The 15,236-nt window shown below is 43.2% G+C and overlaps 1 protein-coding gene across 7 annotated transcripts in view; it reads right to left on the bottom strand.

The window, feature by feature from the left end:
• Positions 1–14,771, bottom strand: part of mecom (MDS1 and EVI1 complex locus) — a 138,943-nt gene extending 124,172 nt beyond the window's left edge. For all 7 annotated transcript variants that reach the window (XM_080052449.1, XM_080052451.1, XM_080052452.1 and 4 more), the window contains exon 1: positions 14,569–14,771. In XM_080052449.1, coding sequence (XP_079908575.1) covers positions 14,569–14,605 — 37 coding nt within the window. In that variant the 5' untranslated portion in view covers positions 14,606–14,771. The remainder of the gene's footprint in view (positions 1–14,568) is intronic.
• Between the last annotated feature and the right edge of the window lie 465 nt (positions 14,772–15,236).

The raw sequence follows: 15,236 nt of genomic DNA, 5'->3' as shown, positions 1-15,236 counted from the left end.
GGGGATGAATGAATGAATGAATGAAAGGGCTTCTGTTGGACTGCTCCTAATGACTTTATTTAGAGATGCTGTGTTTAACGTCAGGAAACACCAGTCATGTATGCGGCCAGCAGCATCTGTGGTGAGGGCGGGGGGAGACTTGTATATGCCCTCAAACCCCCCCCCCCAACCCCCCGAACCCTCAAACCAAACCACAACTTCCATTCTTCTGGTAATCAATGGTAATATTGATCTGGTTATACAGGTATGAAGCAGGTATGAAGCAGGGTAGTCCAGGCAGACACCGATACGGAAATAAAGATTATGTCTTTTTGTTTTGCCCTTCAACACTTCTAAATCTCACCAATGATATTTTATTCCCTCCTTAAATCACATCAGTTTCCTTCATGATCTTGCTTTTTCTATAACCTGTGTCACCCCCTCTTCCTCTCATTTCCCTCCCCCTGCTTACTGATACCAGTGCATAAAACACACCAAAAGTTTTCACTGGAGCTGGGTAATGAGGCAGACCTTTGACCTTGCCTTGATGACTTCCATACATGTGCATGTGCAAGAGTACGTGTGTGTGTGTGAGTGTGTGTGTGTGTGTGTGTGTGTGTGTGTGTGTGTGTGTGTGTGTGAGTGTGTGTGTGTCTACAGCTGGCGGCTGACAGCGACATGACTAATGAGGGCTTGGGACAGAAATAATAGGTGGGAATTATAACACAAAAAAAGGAACACGCACAAAGGAAAAGGAAGAACATATGACAGAGCAATGGGCAGGAGGAAAGGAAGATAAAGGGAAGAAAATGAAGGAGGAATGAAGGACTAAGATTAAGAGAAGGGTTTAGGTAATTCAAAAACTGTGGCCCAGACGCGATGTTAGCAATCTCACACATGCACATCTAACAGATCAAGAAAAAGTTGCAGAAAGGGCAAGGGATTCACACTACAGACCCTGCTCAGGTTGAGTGGTACACTATTGACTTACTAACGGGTTACTTTAAGTCACTGTGGTCTAGTTTATACAAACCTGCTATAAAGCAATGGAATCATATAGAACTTTCAGCAATAGTTTTTGCAAAATTGTTTAACATTGTTGCATTACTGCAAAAAGTAATGACATGAACAAAATCAACAAATAGATTCCTTATTATCCTCACCATTCCACACGTTACTGCGCATGCAACATAACCGTGATATTGCTTATTCGATTCTGGCCGGTGACCTTTGTTGCATGTTTTACCCCCATCTATTTCCCTATGTTTCCTGTCTGCATATCAAACCTCCATTACCAGTGAAAAAAGCCACAAGTATCTTGAAAACAAACAAACAATTTAAGCAACAACCCCACAACAACAACCCCATTCAACACATAATAACTGTTGATGCCCTGTATGTTTATGACATTGTTTCACAATTACGTTTAAAATATAGATCCAGGCCACCAGTCAGGTGCATGGTTTCTTGAGATAATCAGTCTTTCCAAGTCCATGTAGGACAAATGAGGTTGTATCAATCTAATTCTGTATGCAATTTTAACATTGGTCATATAATTGTGGTCAAAATGATTAATCTTCTCAGTAAAGAAAAGTTTCTCAAATCAAAAGGCTTCGAAGAAAGCCAATCTAAGACACTCGATCCTGCAGCGGAAACCAGACTTTGAGGAGTAGCACAACCTGGACAGCACATTTGGGTGTCTGGCAACACCAGCCTACAACTGTCACACTAAGGGTCAAGGGTCATCATGTGAAGACAGAGCAGAACTTCCTAATTATACATGATAAATGTAATCACACACAGGAAGCATTTCTCTCCACAATTTACTGGCTTAACCTTGTCACATGTGCCAAGCCAGCGGGGGGAATTGGAGACAAAAAAAGGTGTCTAGGCGTCAACTCTGAAACATTAGTCTATTTGTTATACCATAATGCATGTGAATAAAAACAAAGGCAATAACAGAGAATATTCCTAAATGACCAAAGTGCTACATGCTTTTGTTTGGAGCTTTGTGAGCAGCTTGATACAATAACCTTAATAGGGACCAGAGAAACCAGAGATACCTTTACCATCTAGCCGTGTGTTGTGATAATGATACCATCTGAGTGAACCCTGTACCCTGCTGGATCAGATCAGTCCCTAGAAAGGCTGACTGCAACCAGAGAGTCTTCAACCACCTTCACCATACACGGCGCCAAGACACAAGCGAGACAGATGGACAAATAGACAGATAGACATTCAGACCGACATCCTGTCTCGACCACAAATAGATACAACAATTAAGTCAGGTCTGGTCATTTTCATTTGACTGACCTTCGCCCCGCACCTCCTACACATGTAGGGAGACAAATTAGAAGCGCGGTTGGGTATGGTCAACAACTCCACCGTTGGAGAACATGCTGTGTGAAGGCTGGGACAGCGGACATAAATCATACCTGTACTTGATCTGTGGGGCTCTGGGCTTTCTGACGGTGGGACAGCTAGCATGCACCCTATGTCGCTGAACCCTTAGGGATATAAACGGGTCACTTGTTTTGCAGGGCCAGTTGGTGTGGTAAATTTAGCCTTTAATGTGAGTTTGAAAAATCACAAAATAAACTAAGATTGACATTTAGGAAAAATGTATTCGTCTAATAAATGCTGAAATTGGGAAAGGAGATTTATTCATGCTCATCTATTGAGTCCTATTTACATTAAGACTGTGGCTTTGATATTGCTGTTTTTCCATTAGCTAGAATGACAAACATCGATTTACATTATGCTGTATATGTTAAAAATAAACATTTTATGTTATGTCATTATGCAAAGTCTTAGGACTGGCAGAGAAAGTAAATGATGGGTTAATGCCAGCTGTATGTGGCATCTGCAATTAACAGTTTATGTTCAGGATATAACCTTAATCATTTCTAAACTCTCCTTGGTAACAAGGCATTTTTGTCCCTCTTTTATTGGTGCTAGAGGCATAGCACATCTGTTGAAAGCTGTGGAATAAAAGCCTAGCTTTGTCAGTAGTGGATGTTGGCACCAGACACTGCAAGGATTTCAGCTAGCTGTCAAATCAGACATGTTCTTGTCACAAAGAAACATTTATGTTGGCCCAATGGATCTCTTGATTCTACTTTAAAAAGTAAGCCTTACACCTTAGTCAAACCGACACATTTTCCTGTTTTCATCTGCTGTCATGTCACCAATGTCCATATGCTATAGTGTTATACAGTATGTTTGCTGTCAAAGGAATACAATTTATATGTCACTGGCTATGCAGCAGTGGCCCTTTACAAATCGCATGCCCTTTGCACACATACAACAATGCTTATTCCACAAAAACATTACCAAAATTATACAGCATCATTTTCTGGTGTCCCAAAGGAGATTACTATGTTACATCAGGAAGTGCCCTTCAAAGTTTCCACCATTGTAATTGTATGGTTAGATCCAGACTTTGTTTTCTGCCTTTCAGAGCCAGTTTTAAAACCCCAGAGGTGGCTAGTCTCCAGGCTAGGCCAAATCAGAATTGCATTAACGCCCAAAGAGCATTTCATCAGAGCCAGCAGGGCCCTGTGGTCCAGGACACCTTTAATAGAGTTTCCCCTTTCACAGACGCAACAACATGTTAACTCCTATTGTATGGAAGGTTTACCTTCTCCTTCTTTGACAGAAATATGCTGTTGCTACTGATCTAATCAGGCCAAGCAAATTGCATTTGTTAGGAGAAGGATCAAATGCTAGTGCCCACAAAAAATATATTAGCAGCTCGATCGACACAGAATAGCCTTGGCATAGTGCTACAAAGTAACATAGCAAGAGAGAAGAGGATGTGTAGAAATGCAAGCTGACTCCTCTGCTTTCCGTTGCTGCTCGGCTCCTCTGCACACTGATGAATAACCATGGTCATATGCAAGTGAGGAAAAAGATGGGAGGGGACATTTATATGCAAAGAGATGTATTGGATTACATTGAATCCAACTAAAGTGGTGCTGCATGCCAATCTCAACATTAAAGTACATGGCAGGTTAGGATGAACAGATATAATTTATCTTCCAAACTATTACACCCTTGGATAACAGACAATTTTGAAGCCGTTCTCAAGTTTGTCTTAAAATAATCGTAGAACAAATCAACACTTATGACCATCATTCTCACTATGGAATACATGAAAACTATCACATTCAAACATTTGGTAATGGGAAAGGGAGATATTTTTCCTGTTTGTTATTAAAATAAACAGAGGCAAAGATGTCTGGGATGAACTGGTGTGTGAAACCCATGGGAGGGAGAGAGAGAGAGAGAGAGAGAGAGAGAGAGAGAGAGAGAGAGAGAGAGAGAGAGAGAAGGGCCTTACTGTCTGACAGACAGGCAGGCAGATGGACAGGAACTTGGCATTAGGGAATATGATTCTGCCAGAGAGTGATCCATAAAGACTGGAGGAGGTCGAAGGGCACACTCTCTATAATGACTCATCATCACTCAGTGGTGTCCACACTGGGATGGCCGGTGTAGGAGTGTGTGTGTGTGTGTATGCGTGTGTGTGTGCGTGTGTGTGTGTGTGTGTGTGTGTGTGTCTGTGTGTCTGTGTGTGTCTGGGAGAGAGGGCCAGTGGATCTGCTGAGAGATAGTGCAGGATAAACGACCAGTTCTGCTATTCTAGGACTCTGGGGAGAAAGAGAGAAAGCTCTCTGTTGTTTTATCAGAGCCTTGGCCAAATACTGTCCCCAATAACATAAATTAATCCCCTCGTCAACATACCAAAAAAAAAAAGGTTTTGAAAACCAGGGGAAGAAAGTGAAAATGACATTCACTGGGGTTTAAAATATGATAAATGTTGTAAAGAGGATGGAATTCCTTCTTTTAGAGGGAGACTGTGTTTGACTTCCTGGGTAAACACAACCGAACGGACTTCACTATGGCATCTGTTCCCATGGTAACGTGTTGGGCAGCAGTGGAGCAACCGCAGGGGAGTTGTGGCGTTTTCAGGAACTGATTTATAAATGTTTATTCACAGCCATTACTTTTACTATGACATGGCCCAAACTGACCACTACAAAGGATGGTGCAGACTGCAAACACCTTGTATATGGAATTCATAAAACAATAGCTCACACTCAATTTCTCTACTGCATTCGCTATCAAGCTGGTATGGCGATGACTGTGTCTGTGTGCATTATGCTTGTGTGAGGGTCCTCATCTTTTAGTTGTGCAGAATCTGATGAATATTTCCATTTCTTGGCAGTTGACAGCCTGTTTGTCATCCCCACTCCAACACCAAGAACTGACCTTCAGCAGCTTAACTACCTTTATCCTGCCATACTTCTCCTCTCCCCTCCCTTCATCTCTACGTCTCCACTGCCTCTCTTACCCACTATCCTTTTCAGCCCTACCTCCCTCTACTTCTCCCTCACTTTTTGCACTCTCCCCTTCTGAAGCCTTTGTCATTGATCGCTGATGCGATTGGCTGCCTCCATGCTCAGTAATGACCTGCCCTGGTAACCAGCCGGCTGCTCCGCTCAGCCCCTTCCTAGATTGAACTGTCAGATGGCAGCGATTTATGGCTGGGCAAAGAGACACTGACTCACACCTGCAATGTCCCACCATGCACCGCCATGCCAATGCGCTGTCCCATCCCAGCTCAGCCTACACAGGTACATGGTCATGTACAATATGTATGCGAGCGTGTTCTGTGTTGGGCCCAAATTTCTTGTAAGGATAGATAAATATTAAAGCATGTGTATGAGCATGTGTTTATGGGTGCATATAAATCTTTACTTTCATATGTGTATGACTGCCCCTGTGGCTATGCATGCATTCTGCCCTGCTGCAGAGGCTGATATATTATGGCAAATACTGTAGAGAGAAGAAAAGGGCAAGAAAAAACTAAATCAATACAAATAGTGACAAAAAAAAAGGAAAATCTTACATAAATGACACTTAAGGAAATCGAAAAAAAAATAGGAATTTGCCAATTCTGCCCAAACAGAAAATAACTGAACTGCCCACAGTTGGGTCCACTACTTTAATGACAGCATGTAATCATTATTTGCCTTATATACTTTGTTGCCCCTTGCTCTTCTTTATTACTATATTAGTTATGATTGCAGCCGTAATCATTCACTTATTCTACTGTTCACACTTGAGTCACTCGCGAGAGAATCAGAATAAATGCCTAAAACGATAACATGTGTTATTCCTGCGAACAGAGATGAGTGGGGTGTTTGGTCTGGTCTCGCTCTGTCTGTCTGTTGAGCCGAGCACTGCGGGCCCACGCGGCTGTCCCGTGTTGTACTTGGCTGGCCGTCTGCTAACTGTCAGCGCAGTATCTCCTTACACTGATGAATGGGAAGTTTCCAGACCTTTCCCAAAGCTTTCATTCCCTTGTTCCAACGCTTCATCCAGAGGAATGGGCCGAGGAAAACAAGGGCTCCTCTGCCTGCCCACCAGCCTTCCTCAAGGGGAACACCGACGGCAAGACGGGTGAAGAGGCTAAATTTAAAATGCTTCCTTTAAAAGGGATAGAAAGAGGGATAGAGCGAGAAGGGAGATAAAGAGTGAAAGACAAAGACACAAAAAACATCAAAAGGCAAACAAATGTGGTGGGAAGGGAAGAGAAAGAAACAAGAAAGAGAAAACCATTTAGAAAATGGAAGGGGCATAATCCTCTGAACATTGAACATGTGAATATCAGGCCAGTAGGGGTTTGGCGTGGTGTGTGAAACGGAGATAAAATCGATTAGCTTGTCCACTGACCCCGTGAGCAGCGGGGCCCCCCATTGCCCCAGTCCTGCCACAGTCCTGACAGAGACGTCCAGGCCCAGAGGCCCCTAGGGGTCCCTTCTGGACACTGAGGTGAACAAAGTGGTGCCCTCCTGTCAAACTAAAGCCCTCAAGCACCAGCAAAACAACAAACCGTGCCGCAATGCTTCGCTGCTCTCTGATTCCACAGGAGACAAAAAAGATGTAGTGTCGGCTGCTGAAAGAGGACAGTGTGTGTAAGAGCTGGTACTCAAAATACAGAACTAATGTACTCACCACCATCACTACCGTCGGTTCATAAGAATTCAACAAACTGAAATCTCAAACTTAAACTTATGAAAACAAGAATTATTTCAGTATTTTCAGTATGGCCCTTTTCTTTTTAAACCTTAATTCTTTAATCCTATTACTCCTGAAATAATTAGTGAATGACAGCTTAAATATGTGGTTCAGCAAGCTATTAAGTTTTTGCTTGTTTCTCCCATCACGAACCGGCTCTCACTAGAATAATATTTCCACCCAGGGTTCAAGATCAATAGTTACCATGGTACACTCGCACCAGCACACACCATATAAGAGAGAGAGAGAGAGAGAGAGAGAGAGAGAGAGAAAAGAAATTGAGCGAGGGATCCTCATTCTTACATAGGGAAGCTTTTCTGAAACCACCCTCCGCCTCTCACCACTTCCTGTCTTCCAAATAAAAAACACAATAGTTTCACTTCTTTAGAGACACTGCCATTATGTTATTGACATACTAATTCCAGAAATTGTCAGGTACTTAAAAACATTCTAAAACTTCTGGCCTGACAAACCGTCCACCTGTTGACAGGCCCTGAAAACCTCTCCCTATCATTTTATCGCCTTGTTTTCCTCCCATGATTTCCTCAGTCAGATCACTGGGTGAGGAGCACCTCTTTGATTCCTAGCTCATTGTAGTGGATCTGACCCTGGAGGTCAAAACAGTGGAAAGAAGTGGATGTGTCACTGCTAAGCTCTTCTCCGTGTTAGAATAATATTTCTATGGTGCATTTAGGATGCTAACGCTAATCAAAACAGGACATCCTGAGGAGGGCCGTGCTCTCTCTTCCCTGGCCCCGCACACCGAGCTCTTTATGTTTTTGTGTTTGTGGAGGAGCGACAATCCCAGGAAGCCGCGAGGAGGGTTCATCAAAGCTCTGAGCAGGGGGCCTCGGCTGCAGGATCGCTGGAATGCGCCGTGGAAAGGAATCTCTACTGTCCTATTGTTCCCTCGTTTCCTTGGGCTCATCACACGCCGACACGTCCAGTTCACTTACAGGTAAGCGGCGCTAATCAGCCCAGCATTCCTTTCCCCACCGCCGCATTCTTTCCTCTGCTGCGACCCGGGCTGACCAAGCGCACACGTGCACACACACACACACACACACACACACACACACACACACACACACGCGGCTACTACAGACACACATACGCAGAGGGGGAAGTCATCAACAAAGATCTCAGAGGACAAGGACATGGTGTTTCCTTTTCTCAGACATGGGATTGGGAGTGGAACAGTGAGGTGAACAAAGATGATCCATCCCCCCTCAAAAGCTGGGCCAAGGAAACTCAAGTGTACTTGATGATGACTCAATCCATCCAGAAAACTGCAGAACTGTGAGGATGTTTACACTAAGAAAATGTGGCTTTCTTAGCAAACTTTTTGATTTGGGAGTGTGTTTGAAAATGTTTTACTAAAAAAGGAGTGCTGCGTCAACTATCAACCAATACAATAGCAATACATCTTTATTCATATTTTGGTAAATCATCCATCAATTCCAAAGTACGGCACATTGTCTTTAATAATAAATTCACTTTGCCTGGTTATGACTTTTCCTCTTCATGTCTCTAACTGTAACCATCACTGTTTCGGCCCTGCAACACAGGCAAGACAGCCACTATCAGATCCAATTAGGTGAATGTGATGGCCCCAGCTTTGATCACATCTTCTCCCCTCATCTCTCCCGCTCTGCGAGGGTGAGAGGTCACTGCTTAATGAGCTTTGGGGCGGAGAGTCGGGGGGGATTGTTGTGGCCAAGATGAAAGGTGTACAGGAATCACTCGCAAATAGCACACAAACACAGACATGTACACGCCAGACTATACTCTGCTCGGTCCTGTCCTCCCTTTTCAGCCAGAGATGGACTTGACCTGATGTCCCGTTTCACCCCGGTTCATCAGAAATGGTTTTGGTCCCCTCCATCCTTTCCTCCATCACTCCCTCCATCCCTTGGGTCAGCCCGCTCCACCCAGGGAGATCCCCAAGCGGCGCTGGAACACACTGTTATCACCACAGTCACAAAGCGATTGTTGGCTAATTCCTGTTTATAGCTATGTGCTCCCTCCAGTGTATTAGGCTGAGAAAAAAGGCTCTGTTCTATCCCTCAGCACTCAATGACAGTGGATTTAGGATAAGATTTAAAAAGACACTGCCGCATACCTGTCGATATAAAAACATTTACCATTCATTCATGACAACTTCATTATTAATAAAACAATAATGAATCAATTACCTGTGCCCACTTATCTGGTTTACTGGGTGAGATATATTTAAAAAAAGTAAAATGATTGTACTGCAGCCTGTAAACTAACTTGCATAAATGCAAACTTAGCATGTTTGTTTGTCTACAGTAAAATGCAGCACACAGAGATTGGCAGCTAGAAAAAAAGTCATATCAGGAATCTTGTTTAGCGTTCCTTCCCATAAAAAGCTCTCAACAATGTAGTAAAGTGACTTCAGGTAGTTAGCTGATGTGAGACATGAGGCCAGAGTGTTTCTACCACCTGCTTCAGGTAATTGATTGGAGTATAAAATGATTGACTTTCTTTAATTAGCTAACAGACATCTCTTCTCAAAGCACGCCAGGGAGTGGTAACTTCACAACGCCCCATTAATAGCCCCGGGCGAAGCGCACGATCAGCAATCTGTTAACATTATAACTCCTCAGACATCATAACGACACACAAATCAGTTTGATGTCTGGGTAAAGTTTACAACTCAGCAAAATGCCATTTATCTCGGACCAATTTGTGATGAGAAAATGGCGGCACGTCACACGTTTGACAACGATGCCCATATACTTTGCAGAGCGCCTTTGTCTTGTGAATACTTACTGAAACCCGCACGTACACATGCTCAGCTTTTCCAAAAAAGCACACATATAAATGCTCACCTCCCTCCCAAAAACACAAGCACACACACACACACACACACACACACACACACACACACACACACACACACACACACACACTCTACTCTACTCTATAAAAATATGCTCAGCTTGGGACTGGTCTGTTGATAATGACCTCAGCCTTGGCACCGTACTGGGCCAGACCAGACTGCCGACAGACTGGAGGCTTTTGTGTGGCCTCCCTATCTCTAACTCCATGACCTTTAGGGGGGGGGGGACAAGAAAGCAGAAATGCCTTCTTTTTTTTATTTAGAAGGGGTAAGGCTTGCTCATTGTTCTGTGTTGGTACGGTTTCCCTGTGGTAAACACACAGAGGTTCCCAGGCTTGACATGTTGCTGCACACACACCCCTCCCCTCCCACCATCTATGCCTTGGTGTTCCCACACTGCCCTGTCTGGGTCCCAACAACAACAACACACACACACACACACACACTCAACACCATCCACACACTAACACTGCCCTCGACCCATAGGCGTAACACATGATGACAACACAACTACACGCTATCGCTTTTTTCACCTGCCACCAGGGGCAGAGTTCACATCTAATGCTTGTGTATGTACTTTTATATACATCATGATATTCCTCACAAACATGATGGACTGGGGCTGATGAGAGCAGGGAGAGCAGATGGAAAAGAGGGAGTAGAGCTGGGAGAGAAGCCCCTGGGGCAGGGCCACTGTGTCAGGGCCTGAGAGGGGACCCATGACAAGGCCTAGAAGCTCCCCAGTTGCTTGAGACAGGGGCCATCCTTCAAGCGGGTGACAACAATGCATAAACAAACCACTAACCTCATCAGCTCTCCGTTTACAGCCTGGAGACCGAGTCTTGGACGACTCATTAACATCAGAGACCTTCCAGAAGAGCCATTTTCATGAACAAGAGGCAACCCCTTCTCCCAACGCAAGAGAGGAGGGAAGTGGACTGCATGTCAGACAGATGGGGGCGTTGATAGATGAGAGGGCCTGGGCCACAGTCAACCTACCCTCTACTCCCCAAAACCCACCACCACACACACACAGGCAGACAGACACACACACACACACAAACTTGTACCTTAAAACTCAACTACTACACTCACAAAGCCTGTATGTGCATGTGTGAGTGTCCCAGAGATATGGTTTACACCTGGATTGACAAGATAGCTTTCCTATTAACAAGTTATTGAATTGTACATGAAGTTCTTATAATAATTAAACCCACCTCCTATTAAAAATCAACTAATTGTATTTTAATATTCGTTAAGTAGGCTACTGCACTTAAGGGGTCTGCTCTATTCTGGTTGTGCCACATATACCCCGGACTGATGTGGTAGTAAGCTGCAGTATAAAATGAATTCCCTTGGTGCAACTTGGATGCTGAATGTGGTGTATGACAATCGTGCGACTGTGTAAGTTAGCTGTGCTTATTTTTTATATCATAATGCTGCTTTCTTGGCCATGGTCACTCTTGGAAAAGTGATTTTAATGTCAATACGTTTTCTTTGTATCTGGTTAAAAGGGGTTTTGATTGATTGATAATGAACTTCATTATTTATGGTAATTTGTTCTCATCGGAACAAAGTTCAAAGCAATAATCACAACAACACGGAGAAGGATAACCTCGGCCTTGTTAAGCCCCAATGCTTCTTGGCCCAGTCCATTACTGATGGAGAGATGAGACATTTGTATACGGAGCTTTGGCACCAAGCGGAGCGCAGGCAAAGAGCACCGCTCCGGGACAACAGGGGCTGTTTAATGGGGTCTCTATTTCACTTTCCTCGCGCCGGCCCGCTCCCTCTCACCTTTTAAATGGGCCGATCTATTAACCGTTTTAATGAGCTCCGCCAGACAAACGCGAGATGCATGGCCCATTGCACAACGTGAGGAGGACGACGCACTTTTCAGTTCCAGAGAGGCGCTGACAGACAGCGAGACACCGAGGCGCGCGAAGCCTCTTTCTTTCTCTCCCATCTCTCTCTCACGCACGCACTGTTTCTCGCGTGCCAATCTGGCGTATCAATTTGCCAGATAATAACTGTTATGAGCCACATATTTGGAAGCAGACGGATAAATGAGTGATGAATCAAAATATTGTGCTAAATGTGAAGAAATATTATGAAATGAACAAGTGTGCGCCTTGGGACACAATCTGGATCTGAATGTCCCATTTCCACGTGTAAAAAATAACTTTCATGGATTTCTTTCTAGGTATTTTTTTTCCACACTGTTTTAAAGAATTAGAAATACTTTGTACACCAACTACAAGTAGCCTATGTAAATCACAATTTCACTCTAAATTGGTTGTGTGAGATTAATCGTTATTGTAATTATTCCCAACTAATTATCAAAGATCTCTAAACACAAATCAAAGGTTTTTATTAAGATACAAATATGCTAAGTACTCCTTTAATTGGGTCTACAGCAAGCTATAGTTTGGACCATCAAAGGCCCACTCCTCCATCTTTCTGAAGCCCACAATTCACCCCAGGGTGCGGCCTGCACGCCTTGGCTGTATACTTGGTTGGAAAGCAACAGCGAGTTTTTGTGGCGCACCGCATTACATCTGGACTTGCCGACTAATCAGTCAACCTCCATCAATCACTCTTACGTTTACCACCTCTCCATCACCTCTTCTATTACATCCACCCCCTTTTTTATCACACGACTGTTCTGCGAGGGGGCCCCGTACATGCCCGTTTTAACACAACTTCTCCGGACAGGCGGGAGGCACACACTGAACGCATTTACCAGCCGCGCTCTTATGAGGGGTCTGGGAATTTAAATATTCACTGTTGACACTGTGCAGACCTGGCTGGGGGCCAGAGTGGGCCCGCTCCTCCGGGGACCCAAAACATTCCCCCATTCTGACTCCAAACGTAGAAATCTTCGTCTTCCATCTCCAGAATAATAATCGTTAAATACACGAGGAATAATCGCTATGCAGAATGGCGTCACTGCTTTGAAAGAATGTAGAAAAGTGGATGCGGCTGTTGCTTGTTCCTCTTTGTGTGCGTGTTTGTAGGTAACAGTTATACAAACTCTATTCTATCACAAAGTTGTTTTTTTGTGTCACAGTCAGGAGAGACCTGCAAGGCCGCGTCAAAGAAACAAGTGTTTTATTTCCTGTTGATGATGCTGACGACGACGATGATGATGATTGTATGCATGTCACACTGTTTTCCAAACATTCGATGTGATCATATAACTACAATTAACAGTTAGCTACAATGTTTATTAAACTTCAGTGTGTCTGCATTACCATATATTGTGCTGGTTTAAAGTAAACTCATTAAACAACAACTAACTTTTAATTGACCATTAAACAACTCTTCGATAGCCTGCTGCTCAGTGGAGTTAAATCCTTTAAGAGGTTAGGACATAGCCTATATGTCGCAGCTCTCACATTGCACTGCTTTCTTCAGATGAATTTGGATGCACAAGTACACACGTTAAATGGTGAAAACTTGCATTTACTAAACTGACTGAAAACTCTGAAATATGTTACTCTTATAACAATCAAAACGTCTTTTATACAAAATGTAAGAAGTAAAATAATGCAGTGTTGCTATTTTTCCTTTCTGTTTGCCTTCTTTATTCCAAAAACACGTGCACACAATTTACATAATGGTGTTTGTTTAACAAGTACAACCTTCATTTAAAATTCAACATAAAAGAGAATAAACTCAAATGAAAGTCACAGCACAGATATTTACGCACAACCACCAATGAATCCGCTTATTTAAAAAATACATATAATTATTGATAATTTATTGTAGCAAATCAATGCATGAATAGCCATATCAATCATCGCATTGCATACATTCTTATAGTTGATTGCGTCCAAGTAATTAAATCGATTTTAATGCGAAGAGTGTTTCCATAATTTAATCAAAGTCACTGAATATTTTAAGTTATTACTTGGTCCTAAATTAATTTTTTAACAGAGAAGAAAGCATGCCTTTTACAATAATCAAATAACACTGTCTAAAATCAGTAAACTAAAACATCCTTGCATTAAACCAATCGAAACGTCAAATGTCTGAATTGTTTTGTGTTTTCTAAAGCGCCATGATAAAAAAGGCAACAAACATACGCGTTAATAAGATTCCGGAATGAACTGCATGACACACACACACACAGTCACAAATACACGAGATAACCTTCCCTGAAACATTTACCCAGCCTGTCTAAATCCTCGTTTTCTCCGCGTTTCTCTCCATCAACCTGCCTTTTCCAAGTTACTCCCCGCAAACTGAAGTGACCAGCAGCCCTCAGCAGCAGCTTTCAGCAATTGCGATACAACTGCCGATGCACAGGACATGGGACTTCTACCTTCGATAGCACAAGAGTAGGCTACGCTACAGCGCCCACTACATGCAACGAGCAAGTCCAATAGTGGAGCGGACGCCCTGCAGAAAGTTCCTCCATCGCTCACTAAACTTTAAAGTTTACACTTGTGACAGCGTGTCAATTTCTCATTCGCGACAATATCACCATGTTGTCACTCTAACCGGGTGAACGAAAGGATTGTGGTGGAAATTGATCGTTACAGAAAATATTGATATACGCAGAGATAACAGCGAAAGTATAGGTAGCCTATGGCATGTTTCAAAAGGAAAAAGAAAAGGGATGTTGCACCTACTCGTGGCTAGTTTCCGTGCCCTGCCTTTGGACCTCATGGTGCCAGTCTCTCGGCGTGGGTTTGTTTGGATTTTTTCTTGGATCTTTTTTCCTCCTTTTTGTTTTTTTCTCTGTCCTTTTTCTCTGGGTTTCTCAATCCAAGCGCGCTATCTCTCCAGCATTGTCAGTCTGGACACCTTCGCACATGCGCACAGCCCGAGATCTGCCGGCAGCAAGTGACAGGAAAAGTTTGGGACGATTTATCACTTTGATATTAACCTGATCTGGTCAGGATGTGTGAATCGTGGACATCTCCGTTCGTGTCAGAGTTTCTACTGATCACCGAATGAGAAAGCGTGGCACACTATAAAAAATGTCAAACGTTGTTATAGCCCCAGATTCGACGTGTTTATTTAACGTATGAGACAACTTTTTTATTGAGATGTGTCCAGTTTTGACTCGTTACGGGACTTATCTCGAAGCAAGAACCAATCATATTTTAAATATGACGGGAAAAGGCAACACTATTATTCATATTAAAGAAAATCCGACAGAAAAAAGTTGAAATCAAGTTATCCTATCCGATGCAAAAGAGACATATGTCTATAGTTCTGAAGAAAAAGTGTTTTAAACTGAACACTAAGTGAAATGCTTCCATGAGAAGAATATTTTTTGCAGTGCAGCCAGCAG

Source organism: Ammodytes marinus, assembly GCF_949987685.1.
Source record: "Ammodytes marinus genome assembly, chromosome: 3".
Lineage (NCBI taxonomy): Eukaryota > Metazoa > Chordata > Actinopteri > Uranoscopiformes > Ammodytidae > Ammodytes > Ammodytes marinus.
Note: the sequence above shows the minus strand (reverse complement) of the source record. Positions and strands in the feature narration are given on the sequence as shown.